At 39.3% G+C, this 24091-nt stretch overlaps 1 protein-coding gene and 1 long non-coding RNA gene across 6 annotated transcripts; both read left to right on the top strand.

Moving 5' to 3' along the window:
• The first annotated feature begins 967 nt into the window (after nucleotides 1-967).
• On the top strand, nucleotides 968-4836 carry LOC111097131. Its single transcript, XR_005363653.1, has 3 exons — nucleotides 968-1127; nucleotides 3956-4241; nucleotides 4780-4836. It is a non-coding gene; the product is annotated as an uncharacterized LOC111097131 (long non-coding RNA).
• Nucleotides 4837-4913: 77 nt separating this feature from the next.
• Nucleotides 4914-21401, top strand: GPR65 (G protein-coupled receptor 65). 5 transcript variants are annotated; one of them, XM_038545491.1, is made up of 3 exons: nucleotides 4914-4932; nucleotides 10000-10076; nucleotides 19746-21401. In XM_038545491.1, exon 3 carries the CDS (start codon nucleotides 20201-20203, stop codon nucleotides 21224-21226), a length of 1026 nt encoding a protein of 341 aa, XP_038401419.1. In that variant the 5' UTR covers nucleotides 4914-4932; nucleotides 10000-10076; nucleotides 19746-20200; the 3' UTR covers nucleotides 21227-21401. The 5 variants fall into 5 exon arrangements, with proteins under 5 accessions (XP_038401419.1, XP_038401418.1, XP_038401420.1 ...); XM_038545490.1 differs by lacking the exon at nucleotides 4914-4932 and adding an exon at nucleotides 5603-5907; XM_038545492.1 differs by lacking the exons at nucleotides 4914-4932; nucleotides 10000-10076 and adding an exon at nucleotides 12268-12340.
• Nucleotides 21402-24091: the final 2690 nt, after the last annotated feature.

Here is a 24091-nt window from a genome sequence, read left to right on the forward strand (position 1 = left end):
ACAATAAAGCACCATTGAGTATATGGCTGATCTCTGATCAATAAACTTACAATCAAAGTCATCAAAAGAGTTTAGAATTTTCCTCAGAAAACTTAAATGTGGGGTGCTGGGTGGCTTAGTCGGTTAAGCGTCTGCCTTCAGCTCCAGTCATGGAGCTGGTCCAGTCATGGTCTCAGTCATGGTCTCAGGGTCCTGGGCTGGAGCCCCACATCACATCAGGCTTCCTGCTCTGCGGGGAGTCTGCTTCTCCTTCTCCTTCTGTTCCTCCTCCCCCACCCACCCCGCCCCACTTGTACTCCCTCTCTCTCTTTTTCTATCTGAAATAAAATCTTAAAAAAAGAAAAATATATAATTTGGTGTCCAAGGGAAAAATCTGTTGCACAAACAACATACCACTGTGTATTTTGAGAATTCACGACTGTGCACACATAAGTTACATAAGACTGGAAGTAGGAAAGAATAGTTCCCCATTTCTTTTTATAGACTATCCTGCTCCTCCCAAGGCACACCTGACAGGTGCTCTTTTGTATGACTTACGTAGTGCTGTTGTGGTTTGGAAATATCCTTCCTTCCATATCTAAATATCTAAGGTCTTTTCATTAATTTTTTTATTTATTTGACAGAGAGAGAGAGAGAGAGAGCACAAGCATGAGGAGCACCAGGCAGAGGGAAAGGGAGAAGCAGGCTCCCCGCAGAGCAGGAGCTCAATGTGGGGCTCAGTCCCAAGACTCCGGGATCACGACCCAAGTTTAAGGCAGATGCCCAACCAACTGAGCCACCCAGGCACCCAAGTCTTTTCATTTTTAAAGCTACAGCTGAACACTACCTGCTTCTTACATTTTCCTTGACTGCTCTGTTTAAAGCAACCTTCCCTTCCTCTAATCTCTCATGCGTCTTCTTTTTTTTTTTTAAAGATGTAAAGATTTATTTATTTATTCATGAGAGAGAGAGAGAGAGAGAAGCAGAGACACAGGAGGAGGGAGAAGCAGGCTCCATGCCGGGAGCCCGACGCGGGACTCAATCCCAGGACTCCAGGATCGCGCCCTGGGCCAAAGGCAGGCGCTAAACCGCTGAGCCACCCAGGGATCCCATGCGTCTTCTTCATAAGACTCTCCAGTTGGACAAAGGTTAAGTCCCAATTATAATTCATTATAATTTCTATTGCAGCAGCGCAGTGTTATGCTATGGCACAGACAGTGTCTGTTCATCGTAGATACCTAACAAGTGTTGATAAATATTTGTGGAAAGATTTGCTGAGAGAATATTTACTCTGAAGGTTCAAAATAATACCTCTTTAACTTGCTGCCAAAACTCCACCCTGGGGGATTCAGCCCTTGTGTTTCAGATGTTGTTAGAATCCATTAGCCATAGAATCTTTCAGGAGATCATATTTGGGTTGCAGGAGGAAGGAATAAAACAAGTAGGTCCAGAACATCTGAGAGAGGCAGGGAAGGAATGGAAAACAATAGAACTAAGATGCTTAACCAATTTTTTTCACTATATTGAGAGTGTACCCTGGTCAGAACAAAGACCCTATGAAAAAACGAACTATTGGAAATGACTCTTGTCTAATCCTACTGACTTGGCCTGGGCCTTGGCTTCTGTCTGTTTTATATCTGTAATTCTAGGTGCCAGGGGTGCAATTAGAGTTTAGCCCAACCACAGGGCATTGACCTAGGCCTGACATGTTCCCTAGCTGTTGCCTACTCAGGAGCCAGGCTAGATCCTTCTTTCTCTGCCTGCCACCTTGAGTCCTGCTCTCATCGTTAGAATTACTATCCACTCCATATCTGTCCCATTTAATGTGGTTGGGGTATTGTGATATAGTACAAAATATATATTTGGCCCCCAGTTCCTGGCACAGACTTCCTAAAACCCTCATAATTTCATGGGTGATAGAGGTGATAGAAGCATCTTTGGTTATAATATTTGGCCTTAATCCCTGGTTCCTGATAGAGCTTACAGAACCCTTGGCATCTTCAGAGTGATGGGTATCCCTTTTTATCCTAATGAGATGATTGGTGGCTTATGGCCCCTGGAGAGCTTCAGGGTGATCACCAGAAAGACCAAGGCATGCCTAGAGGATTAGAACTTTTATTTCAACTTCCTGACCTCCTGGAAGGGGAGAAAGGATGGAAATTGAATTGATCACTAATTGGCCAATGAGCTATCAAAACACCATATGTATGTAATGAAATCCCCATTTAAAAAAAAAAAAAAAACATAAGCTCTGGGGTTTGGCGAGTTTCTGAGCCAGTAAATACAACCATGTACTGGGAAAGTAGAGTGCCCCAGTTCCACAGGACAAAAGCTCTTGAGCTCAGGATGCTTCTAGACTTTCCCTATGTACCTTTTCATCTGGCCATTCATCTATATCCATTGAAAATATCCTTACATAATCTTTTATATAAATATCCCTCATAATAAACTGATAAATGTGAGTAGAATGCTTTCTTGGGTCCTGGGAGCCATTCCAGCCAATTATTGAGTCTGAGGAAGGAGTTGTAGGAATGCTTATTTATTGTTGGTTGGTCAGAAGTAATGGTAGTCCAGGACTCTTGACTGGCATCTGAAATGGGGGTAGTCTTGTGGGACTGAGCCCTTACCTGTGGGATCTAACTCCAGGTAATTAGTAACAAAGTTGTAGGACATCTGGCTGGTGTCTGGAATGTTGGACAATTGGTGTCCAATATTAGTGAAAGGGGAAATCCCACATATTTGGTACCAGAAGTGTTCAGCGTGAGTAGAAACAGACCATCGGAGTAGCCAGTCCTCCCATGTACCAGCCTGCAGCAAAAATAAGCCCATTATTCATGCTTATGCCTATTTGCAAGAACTACCTGCAGCATTCATTCTCTCTTCCTGCCCTCTGACCTTGTTCCCTAGATTTTAGATCCCTGACTCCATACTCTTGCTGTCAATATTGGTTTTGGCCTTGCACCTCAACTTACAGCTACTTGAGCAGCCGTGGCTCCCCATTTTGTTTAACTGCTTTGACACAAACAGTTTTGGATAATGGAAGCCCCATAGAAGCCTCAAATGCTATTTGGGTTCCTTCTACCACTTACTGCCCCACTTCCCAACATCAGGAAAGGAGAATTTGGACAACAATATGCTTTCCCATCCCCATCTCAGACTTTAACGCCTAATACTATGGACTGAATTGTCTTCCCCAAAATTCATATGTTGAAGCCCTAGCCTCTCCGCCATTGTGACTGTATTTAGAGATAGGGCCTATAAGGAGATAATTAAGGTTAAGTGTGATCATAAGAGTAGGGTCTTGATACAATAAGATTAGTGTCCTAATAAGAAGAGATACCAGAGTGCTCACACTAGCACACTTGCACTTACACAAGTGCACTCACTCTCTCTCCTCTCCTCTCTATTCCCCATCCACATCAGGTAAAGACATAGCAAGAAGGCAGCTGTCTACAAGAGAGAAAAAGAGCCCCTACCAGAAACTGAGTAGCAGACACCTTGCACTTGAACTTCAGCCTCCTGAACTATAAGAAAATCCATTTAAGCCTCCTACTCTACAGTATTTCATCACAGCAGCCTGAGCTGTGCGACTAAAACACCTCCCATCTACACTTCTTGCATGTCCAAACCATGGGATTGAAATTTCTTTTTTTAACATATGATATTTTTTAATCAGCAGTAAGGAATTATGATTATTAGAAACTTCAGTTTCAAATGACTTAAAACATGCCATAAACCCAGGGAGTTAACAAAGTATTTAGGTTATAAAAAGAGAAAATTTCTCAAATATTGACACTTGCCTGAATTAATCCTGATTTCATAATTTCCTCCTACATCGGACTACTGGCACCTATTCTCCGTGTTACAACATTCAGATGGACTCAACGATATATACACTGAATTAGTTATCTGCTGTTGTGTAATAGATTATCTGAAAATCAGTAGCTTAAAACAACAAATATTTCTTGTCTCTCAGTTTCTGTGTCAGGAATTCAGGAGCACCTTAGCTGGATGGTCCTAACTCAGGATTTGTCATGGGGTCACAGTAATGATGTTAGAAGAAACTGTAATTATCTGAAGGTTTAAAGATCCACTTTCAAGATGGCACACTCGGAGGCTCATGATGTGGACCTTTTCTCGTGGCATGACAGCTGGCTTCCCTCAGACCAAAGAAAAAAAAGTGATGGGGAAGTCACGAGATCTTTCTGACCTCGTCTCCAAAATAGCACACCATCACTTCTGCTTTATTCTATTCACCAGGGGTGAGTTTCCATGTCTAGCTCACACTAAAGGGGAGGAAAATTAGGCTTTACCTCTTGAAAGGAAGAGTGTGTGAACATATTTTAAAATCACTATACATATTCATGATGCATTTCAGAAAACCACTCATATGATACACTATTAAATATTGCAGTAAACTATTATGAAACACCATAAGAAATGTGCTCAATGACTGCACATTCGCAAAGATATTTTACCATCCTCTGAAAAGGTGACAGGAAGAATTAATACTCTCACATTATTTTCTGTAAAATTGAAGGTTTTTCTTTTTCAAAAAAAATATTTTTTAATGTATTTTAGAGAGAGAGCGCACAGGGGTTGGGAGGGGCAGAAGGAAAAAGAATCTTAAGCTGATTCTGTGCTCAGCACGGAGCCCCATGCAGAGCTCGATCTCACAACTCTGAGATCACTAGCTGAGCCAAAATCAAGAGTCAGATGTTTAACCAACTGCATCACCCAGGGGCTCCTAAAATTGCAGGTATTTCTTTTTTAAAAAAATATTTTATTTATTTATTACAGACAGAGAGAGAGAGAGAGGCAGACACAGGCAGAGGGAGAAGCAGGCTCCATGCAGGGAGCCCGACTTGGGACTCGATCCTGGGTCTCCAGGATCACACCCCAGGCTGAAGGCAGCACTAAACCGCTGAGCCACCAGGGCTGCCCAGATTGCAGGTATTTCTATCATTCTTGTATTTTCACCATAATCTCTGCTCTGCCCATTCTATGGATTTTTTGTTAACCACAGCTCTGAGTAACAAAGCCTATCTTCACCAGTCCTGATACCACAGAGCCCACACTAATCAAGTTGGCTCCACATCCTCCCTTCTGTCCGTTCCTAAGCCCCTCTGCCCCAGCTCCCCCAATTTTTTTTTTCCCCATCATCTGGACTTCTCTGCGCTATCCTTTGTATTGAACTTCCTTAGATATTATCACGTATTTACCTTTGATAAGCCTGGATTCATGAAATACTTTTTGGATTTTAAATCTTAATCTGTTAGCTGGCTGTCCCTACCATAAGCAGACTCAACGGAACAGATTCTTCTACAAGGATGTTACACTTATTCTCCTTACTTCAAAAATTAAGTCAATCAGCAGTCTGTACACCTATAGTACATCGGAGGAAACTATCTGGAGCTAATATTCCTTCTTAATATTGACAGACAGAATAAAGGCCATTAAAAGTTATTTATGTAATTTATAGACATCCAGAAATACATATTAGATCTCCTAAAAAGGTATTTAGCATATTAAAGCCTCTAGTCTTTAGTTTGATAACCTATCTTCCTTTTAACTATTCCTTTTTATTTTATTTATTTACGAGAGACACAGAGAGAGGCAGAGACCCAGGCAGAGGAAGAAGAAGGCTCCCTGCAGTGAGCCTGATGTGAGACTCGATCCCAGGATCCTGGGATCACAATCTGAATCAAAGGCAGACGCTCAACCACTGAGCCACCCAGGTGTCCCCCTTTTAACTATTCCTACACTTAACTGATCTGACTTGACGCTGAAGTCAAGAACATTTCCAAATCTGAAATGACAGGCTGTATTAGCTCAAGTTTTTGAAAAATGCTGGAGCCAATAAACTAATGGTATAATGGTGCAAAACGGAATCGAATCACCGATGGACGATGGGAAAAGCACCCAAAGGTAAGAACTCCAACAGAGGACATTTCTTCACTCCTGTCTTTTCAGGGGTTGTGTTCTCCTCCTCACAATCTCTCACCCAGGCACCCATCCTGGACACCAGTTATTCTCAAACTTAGGAACTTCAGAGCCACTTGGAGTGATTAGAACACACAGATCACACCACATTCCCACCTGAGCTTCTGACACCCTACACCTGGGGAGAGATGGGGCAATCACAGCTCTCAACTGTGACTTGAATCACGTGACATCGATGCTGCTAATCCAAAAACCACACCTGGAGAACCAAGGCTGTACATGATTCCAATCTCAGGCCAGAACCACAGCTGCAAGAAATAGAATATTCTTTACCTTTCTGTAACTCAGCTAAAATTGCATTTTAATCCCTCATTCTGCCAGGGTGGTGGAAACTTAATCGCTGTTCATTCAGGGTCCAACTTCTCCTTCCTCTGGATCCCACCTGTACTCGTTGTGCTAGGGTTACCATAATCAAGCACTCCAGACCGGTGGCTTAAACCATAGAAATTAATTTTCTCACAGTCCCAGAGGCTACGTAGTCTAAGATCAAAGTGGTGGCAGGTTTAGCTTCTTCTGAGGCCTCTCTCTGTGATCACAGATGGCCAACTTCTCCCTGGGTCTCCGCCTATGAGTGTGCATCCCTGGTGTCTTTTCGTGTCCAAATCCCCCCTTCTGATAAGGACACAGCCATGATGGATTAGGGCCCTTCATTATAACTTAATCACCTCTTTAAAAGCCCTGTCTCCAAATACAGTTGCATTGTGAGGTAGTAGAGGTTAGGATGTCAGTGTATGAGTTTTGGCAGAAGGGTGGAGAGTCACAGTGCAGCCCAAAATCCAGGGAGTTTTCATGTCGTTAGTGCTGGAGGGGAGTAGCTGAACCCTCAGATCTCAGGGTGACCCTCTCTCAATGCTGGCCTCTCCTGAGATGCTCTCATTCCCTCCTGGGATTCCCTTCATCTTCAGGAATTAGCCCATTCAGGACTCATTTGATCCGTTCCCCATCGATGGCTGCGTGGCTGCTTGTGTGATGTGCTGGGCCACTGGTGGCACCGTGATGTGGCCTGAGGCCTTCCATCACTTCTATGTGCCTGTATGGCCTTCCAGAAATGATTCTAGTTCCTCTGTGCTGTGCTAAGCACAGGGGATCATGCTGAGGCTATCTCTGGCCTCTCCCACACACAACCTTGAGTCTCAAGCACCTGAACTTCAACCTGGGCCTGAGCCACAGGTCCACTCTCCTCCCCAGATCATACACCTCCTCTGAAGTCATGGCTTCCCCACCTTACCACAGGGCTTGCTGGGAAGGGGGGTGCGAGCAGTCAGGATGCCAAGTCCTCATCTCAGATGCCACATCTGAACTCTCATAACTTCCTCTCTCACAACCTTGAGTCCCACCCCCACCAGGCAAGAGAACCCCTTTCCTGCTCTTGTGGGCAAGAAGCTCTGCTTTGTCTCTACAGGTTCTCTCCCAAGCAGACTGTCTGTGCTTCAGTCATTTCCACTCTCCTGTGCTGCAGGCACTTTTTGAAACCCAAACTTGTTTGGGTTGAAACCAAACTTGAAACCCAAATTTGGACTGTCTTCTCCCTCCCATCTACCCCATCCATTCTTCTGCCAAGAATTCCTCTTCTGATGCAAGACATGCAAAAGAACGAATTGCCCTGGGTGAGAGTGAGAAAAGGAAATACATCCATATTTCAGAACGTACCCTGCCGTGGCTCCTTGCTGCTTTAGCTAGTGAAAGTGCACCAAACGGGCCACATGGCCTTGCACATGACCCCTCATTGACAGATTAGGCTCTTGTACTGCCTCACCCATGGAGAAGTTAGAGTAAGACAGAACCACATTCTTTTCCCCTTGTCCCCACGGATGGACCAAGTGCCCTGCCACTGGCTAGTGCTGGCCTCAGAAGAGCAAATAATGGGCACATTAGCAGCAACAGCCCCTTCAGGCAGTGTTCTGAATAATCAAGTGTTTTTTTTCTCATCTTGAAGCTGTTAACAGAGATTCAATGCCCTGAAATTTCCAACTGTTGAAATTGGTTGAAAACACAGTATTGTCACATATTCTGGACTACATAAGAAGTAGGGGTCCCCTGGGGGGCTCAGTTGGTTAACCGTCTGCTGTTGGCTCAGGTCATGATCTCGGGGTCCTGGGGTGAGGCTCCCTGCTCAGCAGGGAGTCAACTTCTCCCTCTCCCCCTGCCTCTCTTCATGCTCATGCTCTCTCTCTCTTTCTCAGATAAATAAATAAAATCTTTAAAGAAAAAAACAAAAGCAAATTTACTATTGGTTGTTAAATGTCTTATGGTATAGAATTGGCCAAGTTTTAGTATAGGTGGCCCCACAGGTTTTCTCCTATTTAATCAGAAGTGAAAGTTTGATTGGGTTTCTTGTGTCTTGTAACTACATCCTTTTTTTTCTGAAGAACAAAATACATATTTTGATATGAGTATAAATATACCTTTTCCCTAAAAGCAGAAGTCTAGTCTATTTAGGTAAAATAAGAGACTGTGGGAGTCATGAAATACCTATGCATAGAAGCCACAGATAAGTGGTTGTGAAAAACCTCACAAAAGTGAGAATTTTGTATTAGAGTCACAAGTAAAACAAAATTATTATTTTCACTTTTGTGAAGTCTTAAGGGTTTTATTATTAACTTTCCACATCATACTTAAATATTTCATTACTTCAATAAAAATATAAAGTAGTCTGAATTTTTAAGGTACTGTATGCTAAACTATTTTGCAAACTCTCATGTACTTTATAAATGTGAGTTCTTACTTTTATTATGCTCCATGAAAAACCCACAAAGGAAATAGAGAAAACCCGTTACACTCATGTTACATCCTGAATAACTCCAAGACTAAAGGTCTTGGTTATATTACAAGATCATCTCTTCTACTTCTGTGTAGAAATTTTTAAAAATCCTACCAACAACATCCTCTAATGTCCTTTTACAAAAATAGACTCAGATTTTCCTGATTACAATTTTTAAATTTAAGTCAAATTCAACATTAATTCTGTATTTACAATTTTTCCCCCTCATTTGGAATAAAAGTCCACAAGGGCCCCGCCGAAATGTGATGTCTCGGCTTTTTTATATCTCAAAAGTTCTGGGAGTTCATTTCACTTTGTATTAAACCATTTGTAGATTTGGCAGCAACAGTCCACATGTTAAAGTACATGAATTTTCATTAAAACAATTCTTTCTCAAATAAATTTTCAAGTTTCAAAGAATTATTTTATTGACTTGCCTAAGTCAGTTAGGTCACCTGGTTTTAGCATTGTTTTTAGCACCCTCTGCTCTCTTTCTGAGAGGGTAACCAAAGGAGAAAATGATCTGCAAAAATCTGCTAATCCTGTTGGTCCCTCAAAAAAAAAAAAAAAAAAAAAAAAAAAAGAAGAAGAGAAGAAGAAGAAGAAGAAGAAGAAGAAGAAGAAGAAGAAGAAGACTTCACAAAGTTGCCACCAATAAGCAAGGAAACATGCTCATTGTACACCCAACACCCATTCTTCCTCAGCTGCTTTTCTCCTAGGAAATTCATCACGCCGAATCCATGCAGACCATCCTCCTCCACGTCATACATCCAATGATTCATCTTTTCTTTTTTCTTCCTTCTTTCTTTTTTTGGACATGTCTTGGCGTAGTTATCCATTTTTGCCCTTGTATTATGGTTATTACTGAACACGCCTTTCTCTCTCACTGGGTGATGAGCTCCTCATGCACCATAGCCAGATCCGATAGCACTCCCAGCACAGTACCCTAAGAATATAAGAGATATATGTGTTGAAAGAATAAATGAGTAATTACTTGAAATTCTAGTACATATTCTATTAAGTAAAACACATGTAATATCAGTATGCATCATAATTAAGATGCAAAGAGGAAAGCGAATCATAAAAATTATACTACAAAAAAAATTATACTACAGTAGCTAATAAGCAAAAACATCTTTTAAAATATTTAGGAGACTTCTTTTGTTCAAACATGGATAATGTAAATTCTCATTAAGAGGCTGCTTCCTCATTGTTTTGTGATGAAATATGAGTGCAATTTCCTGTCCCTTCACTAGGGTCGGTTTCTCATCTTGGTGTTAAGTAGATTTATCCGGCTCCTCAACGGACAAGATCATCACCCCGAGAAACACGGGTAAGTGTAAGATTAAACAATACAATAAGATTTTTGTGTAGATAACATACTTTGGCGTGATTGTCAGTAATGTTCACAACCTTTTATTGAATTTAGGCTATATGAATGTGATAAAGCAGAACTTGAGAGAGAGAAATGAGGTTGACACATGGTTTCCTCTTCTCCGAGTAGAAATGTCAAAATTGCCATTTAGAAACAGGTAAAACTACCAATATTTAGAAGAGGCATATCCTTTTCAGGAAATATCATATAGGCAAATGGAATTAAGTGTTTGTGAAGAAATCTACCAGCTTCTGGCTATAGAGCCATCCCGTGCCATTTCCTCATTGGTACATTGGTCTCGTGATACTTTTTATGTCATCAGAAATAATGTGAAATTTGAAAATAGCATTTCCAGTATTATTAAGTAATAACTCTTACTTAACAAGTGGCTATCAGTGTCTGGCAGGTAGTAGTCTTAATAAACAGCTATTAAACTGAACAATGAAGGAAAGGCAAGTGTTTCCTATAACCTGTAGGAAAACATTTTATCTTTTGATCTTTGTCATCAATGACTTGTACTATTTTGAGGACCCAGTGAATAATAGGTATTTTTTAATACACTGAGAGTTATCTTCTTTTGGCATTTGGTAAAAATTCAAGTCAATATTAGAAACTTACCCAAATTTCTCAGCACTGGTTCTAAAAACAACATTGTTTAAAATTTATTAAGGCTGTAAAAATGATATCTGAAAAGATGTGTGAACAATAAGAACTATGGGTTTGATTAAAATCTCAGAAACAAAAAAAATCTCAGAGTCACACAAATTAATTCAACAACTATCATCTGCAGAGCTTGGTATCATATGTGAAATTTGCTGTACAAATTACACTCTGAGAACCCCTGGCGTCTCTGCTATGCTCTGGATAGACAGTCAGAGATGACCTCCTCTCAGGACACATAGGGGACAGCACAAGGACATCTACAGACTAGCAGTGTGTCATTCAAACATTACTATTATCTAATACATAGTGAAGTCCCCTCATGTGCCAGGAACTTTATGTGCGTCCTCATTTCACTGTCACGATAACTCTATAAAGTAGGTGTTAACTTTAGCTGTGAAAACCAGGAAGGATATTTTCACAGTTGAGGTATTCTCCCCAGACACGTGAGCCTAGTGATAGGTGGGACCAGTGCAGCCATCAGAGTAGAGTTCCGTCCTCAGTGACTTGTTCAGTACTTTGTGCATCTCAGACTTTTTTTCTAGTGTCGTTTTCTATCTTCACTTTTATCCTTTAGAGATCTCTTTAATGAGGATTTGGGGGGTAAATTTTCTCCGTGGAACTTTATCTTAAATTGTTCCTAATTTTGCTCCAGTTTTAACATTTAGTTCTGTTGTGTATATAATTATAAGATGACATAGATTTTCATGGTCATTTGGAAATAGAAACCCACTGTCTCCCGGTTTCTGTTATTCTCTCTGTGAAGTCTTTTGTCACTCTAAATTTCATTTTTTGTAGGCACTCCATTTTTTCTCTTTGGCCCCTTTTTTCTTAGTCTTAGATCAGCAGCTTCATTGCAGTGTGTCTAAGTGGATGTAGATTTTCATCTTTGTTTGTTTTTAAACCTATTTGAGATTTGCCAGGCTTCGTAAATCTGAGGATTCCATGTCCTTCATCCGTCCTAGACAGTTGTGAGTCATTCTCTCTCCAAACAATGCCGCTTCCCGGTTTTCTCTTTTCTGTTCCTTATGGAACTCCAGTTAAACATATGCTGACCTCTTCACTTTATCCTCCATGACTCTTTGTTTTTTTCCCATCTCCTTAATCTTCTGATGGTTTCATATTATTGCTTTACATCTATCTTGCAGTATATTAATTTTCTCTTCAGCAGAAGCTAATCAGTGGGATACTCCCTGTGATTTTTTTTCATTTAAATGATTACGTTTTTTTAAATTTCTGAACAGCTTACTTCAATCTTATTAAAAATATGACAATTTGTCTTTTGTGGTCTCTTGTTCCTCATTTATGTGTTGAAATTCCTTCCTTTATTTCTTATTAAACATACTTGTTTTGTGTTCTACCTCTATTGATTTTATCTCTAGAGCTTTTATGGATCTGCTATTCATCTTATCCATTTTTTTAAAAGATTTTATTTATTCAACAGAGAGAAAGAGCACAAGCTGAGGGAAGGCTGAGGGAGAGGGAGAAGGAGGCTCCCCGCTGAGCAGGGAGCCCAGCTCCAGGCTTAATCCCAGGACCCCAGGATCATGACCTGACTGAAGGTAGACATTTAACCGACTGAGCCACCCAGGTGCCCCCATCTTTCTCACTTTTGATAAATCTCAACGATAGTGGTTAATTTATGTGTGTATGTGTGTGTATGTTAATGGGCTTTTATTTGTTAGAATTCTGTGAGAATCCTTTTTTTATTTAATATATTCTTTTTTTTACATTTTTTAATTTAAATTCAATTTACCAACATATAGTATAACACCCAGTGCTCATCTCATAAAGTGCCCTCCTCAATGCCTCTCACCCAGTTACCCCATTCCCCCACCCACCTCCCCTTCGGCAACCCTTTGTTTGTTTCCCAGAGTTAGGAGTCTCTCATGATCTGTCTCCCTCTCTAATTTTTCCCGCTCAATTCCCCCTCCTTTCCCTTGTAATCCCTTCCACTATTTCTTATATTCCATGTATGAGTGAAATCATATGATGATTGTCCTTCTACTGACTTATTTCACTCAGCATAATACCTTCCAGTTCCATCCATGGTGAAGCAAATGGTGGGTATTCATCCTTTCTGATGGCTGAGTAATATTCCATTTTATATATATATCACATCTTCTTTATCCATTCATCTGTCGATGGACATCAAGTCTCCTTCCACAATTTGGCTATTGTGGACATTGCTGCTATCAACATTGGGGTGCAGGTGTCCTGGCATTTCACTGCATCTGTATCTTTGGGGTAAATCCCCAGGACTACAATTGCTAGGTCATAGGGTAGCTCTATTTTTAACTCTCTGAGGAACCTCCACACAGTTTTCCAGAGTGGCTGCACCAGTTCACATTCCCACCAACAGTGCAAGAGGGTCTCCACATCCTCTCCAACATTTGTTGTTGCCTATCTTGTTCATTGTCACCATTCTTACTGGTGTGAGGTTGTATCTCATTGTGGTTTTGATTTGTATTTCCCTGATGGTAAGTGATATGGAGCATTTTTTCATGTGCTTACTGGCCATGTGTATGTCATCTATGGAGAAATTTCTGTTCATGTCTTTTGCTCATTTCATGATTGGATTGTTTGTTTCTTGGATGTTGAGTTTGATAAGTTCTTTATAGATCTTGGATACTAGCCCTTTATCTGATATGTCATTTGCAAATATCTTCTCCCATTCTGTATGTTGTCTTTTAGTTTTGTTGATTGTTTCTTTTGCGGTGCAGAAGCTTTTTGTCCTGATGAAGTCCCAATAGTTCATTTTTGCTTTTGTTTCCCTGGCCTTCATATATGTATCTAGCAAGAAGTTTCTAGGGCCGAGATCACAGAGGTTGCTGCCTGTGTTCTTCTCTAGGATTTTGATGGATTCTTGTCTCACATTTAGATCTTTCAACCATTCTGAGTTTATCTTTGTGTATGTTGAAAGAGAATGGTCCAGTTTCATTCTTCTGCATGTGGCTGTCCAATTTTCCTAACACCACTTATTGAAGAAACTGTCCTTTTTCCAGTGGATATTCATTCCTGTTTTGTCGAATATTAGTTGACCATAGAGTTGAGTGTCCAGTTCTGGGTTCTTTATTCTGTTCCAGTGATCTATGTGTCTGTTTTTTGTGCCAGTACCATACTGTCTTGATGATCACAGCTTTGTAATCACAGCTTGAAATCCGGCATTGTGATGCCCCAGGCATTAGTTTTCTTTTTCGATATTCCTCTGACTATTCGGGGTCTTTTAGTTGACACACAATGTTATATTAGTTTCCGGTGGACAACATAATGATTCGATAACTCTATACCTTATTCTATGCTTGCTGCAAGTATACCTACCCTCTGTCACCACTACACAATGCAATATAATTCCACTAACTCTATTCCTTATGCTGTACCTTTCATGCCCATGACTTATTCATTCCATTACCGGAAGCCTGTATCTTCTACTCTCCTTCACCCAGTTTGTTCATCCTCGTGCTCCATCCCTCCTGGCAACCATTTGTTTTTTCTCTGAGAATTCTTTGAAGCTTAGGTTGAGAGAACTTTCCTCAAGGGATGATTTGTATTTACTTCTAGGTGTCCATAATATTTGTTTTTTCATATAGCAAACTTTCATTTTTGGTGAATTCATTTTCATATTGTTTAAATTATTTATTCTTTGTTTTGGTTTCTATGAATTACCTTTTATATACGAGAAAAGAAGTTAAATCATATCTGTTCTTAGGAAGGCCTATATACTCCATCTGCAGGTAATATAGATGTTGGTTGGTTGTCAAGATTCTTTATATCTCATCCCACATAGCCACTGATGCCACTTTTTAACTTTTTATTTGCAACATAACATCCATGCAGAAAAATGCACATGTCTTAGATGTACAGCTTGATGAGTGTCTACAAACTGAACTTTATTAAACATGGAATCAACATTCATAGCAAAACCAGAACATTACCAATTCTCAGAAGTCCCTCTCATGCCCACTTTCAGTCATTACTCAGCCCCTCCCTCAAGGTAACCACTATCTGACTTCTTTTTTTTCTCCTGACATTTAAATGTTTAACATGATACTCTATAACCAAATCATACAAGAATTTGTCCACCTAATGTCCAGCAAGCCAGTAAAAACTGTCACTGAGCTTTTGCAGTGAAGAGAGATAGGCTCTTTATTGGTGTGGCACTACCCAGGAGAATGGGAAGCTAATACTCTATAGTCCTGAATTCCCCAATGGCTTGCAAGTGAGAGCATTGAAGGGCAAAATTTAGGCAAGGGTCTCCTGAGGAAGTGGACATCATTGAGTGGAGGTCCATGAGGTAATGCAAGCAGAGATCTCCTGAGAAGGCAGATATTATTGAGTGGAGGGCCATAAAGTAATGCTAGAAGGTCTCCTGAGAAGGTGGACATTGTTGAGTGGGGGGGGGGGGGTACATGGAGTCATGCTAGCAGAGGTCTCCTGAGAAGATGGACACTGTTGAATGGAGGCTCATGAGGTCATGCTAACAGGTGCTCTGATTCTGCTTCATCTGGCCCCCTGAAGTGTTTTCCATTTCAAGAGCCTTAGATTCTGAAAAATATGTTTATTCTTTCTGTGAGAGATTGTATTGGGTACATTTGGTAATTATATTTTTAAGGTAGTGTTGATTAACTACTTGTAAGCTAGTGGGGTTACATTCCTACAGGTTCCCTAGTCTGTCTAGCCATGACTGGTGTGGTATAACCTCTAGGGTTCATTCTTGCATCTGAACTGACAAGATGGATTCTGGCTTCAACTCCACATGATTTTGGCAACAATGTAGAAGTATCATGCTACATATATCTCAATCTCACAATTGGTCTTATTTATGTTTTTTTCCTTACTACATTATTGAGTGGTGAAAGATGATATTAATTTCAACTTTGAAATAATTCACAGAGGATTTCTGAATTCAACAATAGATTTCAAAACTCAGCTTCATGACTCTTAAGAACTAGGGGATTGTTTGGAGTGTGGTAGCAGGGTATTTGCTCCTTTTAGCCGTCTACTTCTCAAATCAAGGGCAGGAAAAATAAAAACCTAAGTAAATCTGCTACATTATCCACTTTGGAAAAGAAACACTTGAAATCTATAGGCTCATAATGTATCATTACTAAGAGGGAGGACATGATGTGAGATAATTTTTATAAGTTTATTTGAAGCCCCTGTAGTATAATACAATATGAATGTTATGTTTTCTAGAAAACATGAGGTCACTTCCTAATTTACATAAATTATTATTCATAAATTATTTTCTTTAATTAGATCTGTTATTTATGGCTAGAAGACTTGTACTAATCTATTGGTGCTACTATTTCAGTAGAAAATAGAACGTATTCTATTCTTTCTCAATAAAGCTTGTCTGCATTGCTGCAAAAATACATCAGCTTTCTAGGGCTTTTTATGTCAAAAGCAAAAGGCAAAATAGTTAAGAGTCAAGAGGCTTTATTTAGCATTCCAACCTAGGATTGTGGCTAAATTCTACCAAAGATTATATAGGTATTTGGGGGCTAATGGCTTAATATGTGGCTCAATTCTTTGCTTGTAATAGAAGATTATAATAAGTCCTTGTTTCTGTAGATTGTCTCTGTTTGTTTATGGTCTATGTTACCTTTGGGCTCTCTCTTCACTTATGGGATCCCCTTTAATATTTCTTGCAAGGCTGGTTTAGTGGTCACATATTGTTTTAGTTTTGTTTGTTTGTTTGTTTGTTTGTTTTAGAAGATTTTTATCTCTCCTTCCATTTTGAATGACAGCCTTGCTGAATAAAGTATTCTTGCCTGCATGTTTTTCTCTTAGTACACTGAATATATCATGCCAGCCCTTTCTGGCCTGCCAGGTCTTTGTGGATAGGTCTGTTACCAGTCTAATGTGTCTACTCCTGTAGGTTAAGAACCTCTTGTCTTGATCTGCTTTCAAGATTTTCTCTTTATCTCTGAAACTTGCAGTCTTCCCTATTATATGTCAGGGTGTTGATCTATTTTTATTGATTTTTGGAGGGGTCCTCTCTACTTCTTGGACTTGAATGCTTGTTTCCTTCCCCAGATTAGGGAAATTCTCAGTTATAATTTGCTCAAATATACTTTCTGCTCCTCTCTCTCTCTTCTTTCTCAAGGACCCCAATAATTCTAATATTATTTTGTTTTATGGTACAGCTGACTTTTCATGGCTACCCCAAAGATACCAATGTAGTGATCCGAAGGGACACCTGCACACCAATGTTCATAGCCAAACTGTGAAAAGAGCCAAGATGTCTATTGATAGATGAATGGTTAAAGATGTAATATATATATATATATATATATATATATACACACACACACAATGGAATATTACTCAGCCATCAGAAAGGAAAAATACTTACCATTTATGTCAGTGTGGTTGGAACTGGAGGGTATAATGCTGAGTGAAATAAGTCAATCAGAGAAAGACAATTATATGGTATCACTCATATGTGGAATATAAGAAACAGTGCAGAGAGTCATAGAAGAAGGGAAGGAAAACTGAATAGGAAGCCATCAGAGAAGGAGAAAAACCATGAGAAACTCTTAACTATAGGAAACAAACTGAGAGTTCTTAGAAGGGAGGTGGAGGGGGGTGGATAGCGTAACTGGGTGATGAGCATTAAGGAGGGCATGTAATGTGATGACCACTGGGTATTATACACAACTGATAAATCATTGCATACTACATCTGAAACTAATGTTGTACTATGTGTTGGCTAATCGAATTTAAATAAAATTTTAAAAAATAAGCTTATAATAAATAGCACAGAATTAATAATACATAATTAATACATAAATTATAATACATAATACATAAATTAAAACAAGTATGCATGTCATTTAATATGGTGCCTAGCACATAGAAAGCCTTTAATAAATGGACTGCTACTCTGATTTCTTACAGAATAGATTAACTTTACCTCCTTTTTAATCAGATAGTGTATATTCTTTTGTGCCTGCCTTTTTCTATTGGCCCACATTATGTTTCAGAGCTTCAAGTGTGTTCTTGTACACAGCAATAATTTTTTCATTTTCAAAGATGTACAGATTTCAATTGTGTCAACATGTCACAATTTACTTATCTATTCTATTGCAGGTGGTCATTCCACTTGGGAAATACTACAAATAATGCTACTGTCAATATTCTATTTCTACCACATGTCTTTAGGGAAGCATATGTATGTATTTCTGTTGATCATATACCTGGAAGTGGCATTACTGAACCACATGGTATATACATAAATGTCAAAACAATTTTCCATTCAACAGTATATAAGAGTCTCAGGTGCTCTACATCCTCACCACAGCTTGGCATTTTCTGTCTTTTTCATTTTATTTATTCTGGTGGGTGTGTACTTGTGTCTCATTGTGGTTTTAGTTTATTTCCTTGATGACTGATAAAGTGGAGCACATAGATCAGTACTAGTTTGTAGCTGGCCTGCAGCTTGCAGAACTAAACTAAGAGTATAGACTCAGGCCCCATTCCTAAGTGAGGACCAGCCAAAGGCCATGAACACTCAGGGATTTTCGTCATAGCTCCTCACAGAAGCAAAGCTGAGACAGGGAACTTGCCAACTTTCCCCTGCTGTCTACAAGTAGCTGTCCAGTTTGTTGTTTTATTATGTTTATTTTCTAGTTCACCTTTGTCATGAGGGCAAAGGCTCTAGCATTCACACACATTTGGGATGGCTGCGAATCACTTTCTGCCTGTGAGAGTTTGTGCTCTGTCTCTAGCTTCTCTGCATTAGAGGCTCTAATCAGTTCTTCTGATCCACATAGGCCTTCAGGACATCCAGAGTTTTCTGCTCACTTATGCTCCTGATCTCAGCTCCCACTTCTTTTTTTTTCCATAACAATTTTTGCCCCTCTCTGGAAGTTTCACCTTTTGACTTAAAACGTTGTTTTTTCACATTTTGTTCCTATTTCTAGGTGTGGCAAAACAAGAAGATTTCAGGAATTTTCGTTCTCCACTTTGTTTTAAGAATGACATATAAATAGGTACTCTGAATATGGTTTATTGTGCTAGCAGAACCCTCGTGACTTGTGGTGGCAAGGCCTCTGCTGTTCTCAGGGCCCACTGATACTTGGAAAGAATTTTGGTGTCATTGAGGCCCCATATCACACAAGAAGGCCAATCTTCCTTTCCTTCCATAGTGACTCTACAAAGTGTTCTGTGAAGCTCCCCATCACATAAATCATCCAAAGCACTAATAGGCCTCACTAGCAAAGGAAAATAGACAGAAGTGTTTCTCTACTCCACTCTGAAGAGAAGAGTGGGGTCTCTGTTCCTATGAGAATCCATAACATCAGACCTTTAGAAAGAAACTAAGCTAATAGACTATTGGGTACAAAGGTAGACACAGATGATGAGAACATTCTGCCCTCTTTTTCACAAAAGTATGAGGAAAAAAAAGTACCCACACAAAGGAAGTAAAGGGAAAACATAAGAGGCAGCATTGTCTAATTATTTATAAGATTGAGCAAGCCACTATATTTTGAAATATTTCACTTTATTAAATTTCTTGTGACAATATCTTCTTAGCTGATAAGCTAACATTGAAAGTGCTTCATACCTAGGCTGCATGTGAAATTAAACATTTGAAATCATATACCTATATGGTTCACCATGGCTCAAAAGCATCTACTGATTACAAACAAATCACTACATTTGCCATTTTTATTAGCTCCAAAAGCAACATTGTAACTTTAGTTTTGTGATCAGGTCCAGTGAGAAATAGAGTTGTCTCTAATCTATTACCCTGTGGATAATTCTTGTTTGAAACAGAGAAAAAATTCTCAGCCTGATTTCATTCACCAAAGTCAACTAAATAATTTCCCTTTTTAAACAACTTCGTTGTAATTTAATACATTTTTGATAACTTCAAGAAATGAAATAAAAGAAGGTTGTTTCAAAATCATGATGCATCTGCTAAACATCTAAACAATTCTAGTTCATCTTTCATTACAGGAACAAAGGCATTTAAAAAAGAGATGCTAATATCTGTGAAAACAAAGTCGTCTGTATTCACGTGTACACCAGTCTCCTGAATTTTGTGAAGGAAAAACAAAATGCGGACAACACTCTGTGGACCCTGAGGGATGACCCAGTTAGTCCCTGAGAGTTCTTCATCAGCATTCTGTGATAATAGAATGTGGACTTCTGCCCATTAAAATCCACTGACCATTGAGGCTAACTGCCAGGAGACTGGATTCTGACTTCCAACCATTGGTATCTTTGTGAAAATCGGTCTACATCCACCCTTTAAAAGCACTGATGAATCAGTCAGAACTTTTGAAAGCAAAGAAAAATTGACAAATTTTAGTAAAACAAAGGAGTTGTTAAATACAAACTAGAAGGAGGCAAGACTTAACTTACAATTTACCCTCTAAGAACAAATGTAGTTGCCACGTTAATAGGAAAAAATGAACAGCACGTGTATTGAAGAACAACACTACCTGGATCACTACTTGTTTCCAGTCGTTTACATCTTTGTGGTCATAGCCAGTGTTCCAGCCAACATCGGGTCTCTGTGTGTGTCTTTTCTGCAAGCAAAGAAGGAGAATGAACTAGGAATTTACCTCTTCAGTTTATCACTATCAGATCTGCTCTACACGTTAACTCTCCCTCTATGGATTGATTACACTTTGAATAACGACAACTGGACTTTCTCTCCTGCCTTGTGCAAGAGCAGTGCTTTCTTCATGTACATGAACTTTTACAGCAGCACAGCGTTCCTCACCTGTATCGCCATTGATCGGTACTTAGCGGTGGTCCACCCTTTGAAGTTTTCTTTTGTAAGAACAAGAAGGTTTGCATTCGTGGCCAGCCTGTCCATCTGGGTATTGGAAACCATGTTCAATGGCGTCATTCTGTGGGAAGATGAAACAGCTATAGAATATTGTGACGCCAAAAAGTCTAATTTTACTTTATGCTATGACAAATACCCCCTAGAGAAGTGGCAAATCAGTTTGAACTTGTTTAGGACATGTACAGGCTATGCAATACCATTGGTCATTATAATGATTTGCAACCAGAAAGTCTACCAAGCTGTGCAGCATAATCAAGCCACGGAAGACGGTGAAAAGAAGAGAATCATAAAACTGCTTATGAGTATCACATTGACTTTTGTCTTGTGTTTTACTCCGTTTCATGTGATGCTGCTGATTCGCAGCATCTTAGAGCATGATGTGGACTTCAATGAACATATCTTTGACCACAACAAGTCTGGGAGGCAGACTTACAAAATGTACAGAATCACAGTTGCATTAACAAGTTTAAATTGTGTGGCAGATCCAATTCTGTACTGTTTTGTAACTGAAACAGGAAGATCTGATATGTGGAATATACTAAAATTCTGTACTGGGAAGCTTAATAACTCACAAGGACAAAGAAAAAGGATACTTTCTATGTCTACAAGAGATACCATGGAATTAGACATCTTGGAGTAGGAGCAAATAATGTTTATAAGGTACACAGTAGCGTATCATCAAGATGATATTTTGAAGAGGAAATCAAACATGGGAGAGGACTAAGTGTTCCAACTGAGTATTTTAATCTTTTAGAAGCATGGTGTATAGTTCCCTGACTTTTGTTAAATTGAATATTAAACAAAGTTTAATATAATCCTAATGACTCAAGATCATTATTATCGATAGCAAATCTTTTTTTTTTTTAATCTATGCTATAACCTTTCAGAAGTTAGTAGATGTACAGAACTCCGTGTCCTTAAATCAGTGAGATTTGTGTCTGGTTTTCATGATTTTTGTCACTCTTTCTATGGATTTCAGACCATCAACTATCACTTTTCCCAAAAGTAGTTACCTATCTCCAACAACCCCAACTCCTAAATATCGCTTCTAATCTTCTCATTAGGTAACAAAAATTTATTAAGCCCCCTCTATGTACTAAGCTTTGTGTTAAGTACTGGGGTTACAAAAGAAATGGTCTCATGAAGTCAGATGAAGCTTACATCAGTTTGGAAACCTAGTCATTGGGCTTGTAAGGCTTTTTATAAAGAAAGTAAATAGGAGTCTGAAGGCCTCTTCCATGATATAAAGCTATGGGCTACGTGAATGTTCTTTCAGCTACTCAGAGACATTCTTTAGTTTCTTCAAAATCATAATTTTTTTAAAAAATTTACAGTTGAGTACAACATAGCTAAAGTTACCAGAAGCTTAATGTTTAGACAAAAAGCTATATTAAAGACAACAAAGACACATATTCTATTAAATCTTAGAGTCAGAGACTTCTTTTTGGACTTAACATATTTAGAGAATGTTGATATAATGCATTCTTTTATGTTTATAATTACTTGTAGAAATTACTCTGCCTAGTTTTAAGTAGGCATTCATTAGATAAATGTTTTTGTGAACCAAAGTATTTTTCCAGATTAAAAAAAAATTTTTTTATAATGCACTTCTCCTTATTTCTCTTTCCTGTCTGTTTCTTATCTGTTCCTTCTACTCCCCCTCCCTGCAAAATGATCTGATAGCAAATGTCCTGGTACCATTTGGTGCCCTCACATTAGAAAACAAACATCCTGGGAACAAGAAAGACTGTATCTTTTCAGTAATAAATTTATAGACACACACTGAAAAACCAGTGAGTGCACAAACAGACTAAATTTTCTATTACACTTTTTTGTGATGGTTTGGGTACACAAGAGAAAACCACCTTGCTTTGAGGTCATGTGTATACCCTGTTCTTTGTATTTTTATGATCATAAAATTTTTGGAGACTTAGTAGATTCTGTTTTGTCACACTGAGATACATTTACGTATGCTTAAAGGCTAAAGATATGCCATTAAAATGAAGAGTAATTAAAACAGTTTAGGCCGTTTGATTAATTATTGATAAGTTATTGGCAACCTATAAGTTGAATACTTGTAAAACCAAGAGATCCAAAAACAATTTTACCCACATATGAAAACCCAAAATGCTGATTATCCTGTCCAAGATGACACAGTAAGTTGGAAGCAGGGTCAGGTTTGAACCCCCAGATCCAGACTACCCTCTAGAGTTACTTTTCCTCCTTCATGTTTATTTGTTTGTTTGTTTTTAACATTTCAATCATTTCTTTCTTTAGGGATGCAAAAGATTTAGAGGCATGAAGAGTTGTTCAGGAGAGTCATGATCTTGATCTTGATCTTTAGATCAAGATAAGGGGGGAAAGGAGAGTTATTTTATTAATGAATGCCTCTGGGACCATAATAAATCATGCGGGTAGTACCTAAGCTCATCTGTTACAAAGAACTGGTTAGGCAGTTTGCCTCAGTTGGTTATATAAAGAGATGCAGCATACAAATTCATGGCACCCTTAATAACAATGCCCTACGTGATTAACAGCAGACTCATTCGTTCAGAATGCTGTAGGATAAGTTAAAAATGAACCAGACCTCCAAAATCTTCGAGCAGCCTCACCATCCTGACTGAGCAGGCCCGGCCTCAGAGAATCCCCAGTGGCGGGATGCTCTCATAATTTTAGGACAAAGCACTCTAGATATGATCTAAAATTTTCTACAGTCTTGACATTGGAAAGTTAATCCTTCAGTTTTGAAAAGCTTTTTAAGCTCCTAACTACAGTCCTCCATTAAACTGAAAGTATATCTGGAAGGAGAAAGACCCTGTAGCTATTATCACCTGGGACTTGGTTCGTAGAAGACCTAGACTAGAACACCACTGACCACCCACTGTCTGACCTTAAAGAGTTTGGTGTTTTCCCTAAGGCTCAGTTTCTATACGCTGCAGGGGCAACAGCAATACTAGCTTTTAACAAGTAGGTGTGAAAACCACTGTAAACGTTGGTGAGATTTCTAGATGTTCATTATTAGTTATTTTCATCTTTATCAGGATTAGTGGACAGCTACCCAAGAGATAGAAAAGTCCCCAGGACATTGGGGTAGAAATGTGGCAACATGAGCTGATGGCAGCTGGCTGCAGCACACCGCGGCTGTGGTTTCTTCTTCCGGGGTGGATAAACACAACTGTGAAGGTAAGTTAGGGGTGATGGTAGTTCCTGGCTCTGTGGCACGTTCTCAATCCTGCCTGCTCCTAGGGGTCACAGTGCTGAGGAGAGATCCACTGTGGACATCACAATGAACAGAGGGGTGGACACTCCTTTTTAATTTGTTCATATTTTCTGGATTTTTATTTCCTTCTTCAGAATTTTTTTTTTAAGATTTGTTTATTTTAGAGAGAGAGAAAGAGAGAGAGAGCACATGTGCTGGGAGGAGGGGCAGAGGGAAGGGGCTCCCTGATACAGAGCAGGGAACCTGACATGTGGTTTGATCTCATAGCGCTGAAATCAAGAGTCA

Source organism: Canis lupus, chromosome 8, assembly GCF_011100685.1.
Source record: "Canis lupus familiaris isolate Mischka breed German Shepherd chromosome 8, alternate assembly UU_Cfam_GSD_1.0, whole genome shotgun sequence".
Taxonomy (NCBI): Eukaryota; Metazoa; Chordata; class Mammalia; order Carnivora; family Canidae; genus Canis; species Canis lupus.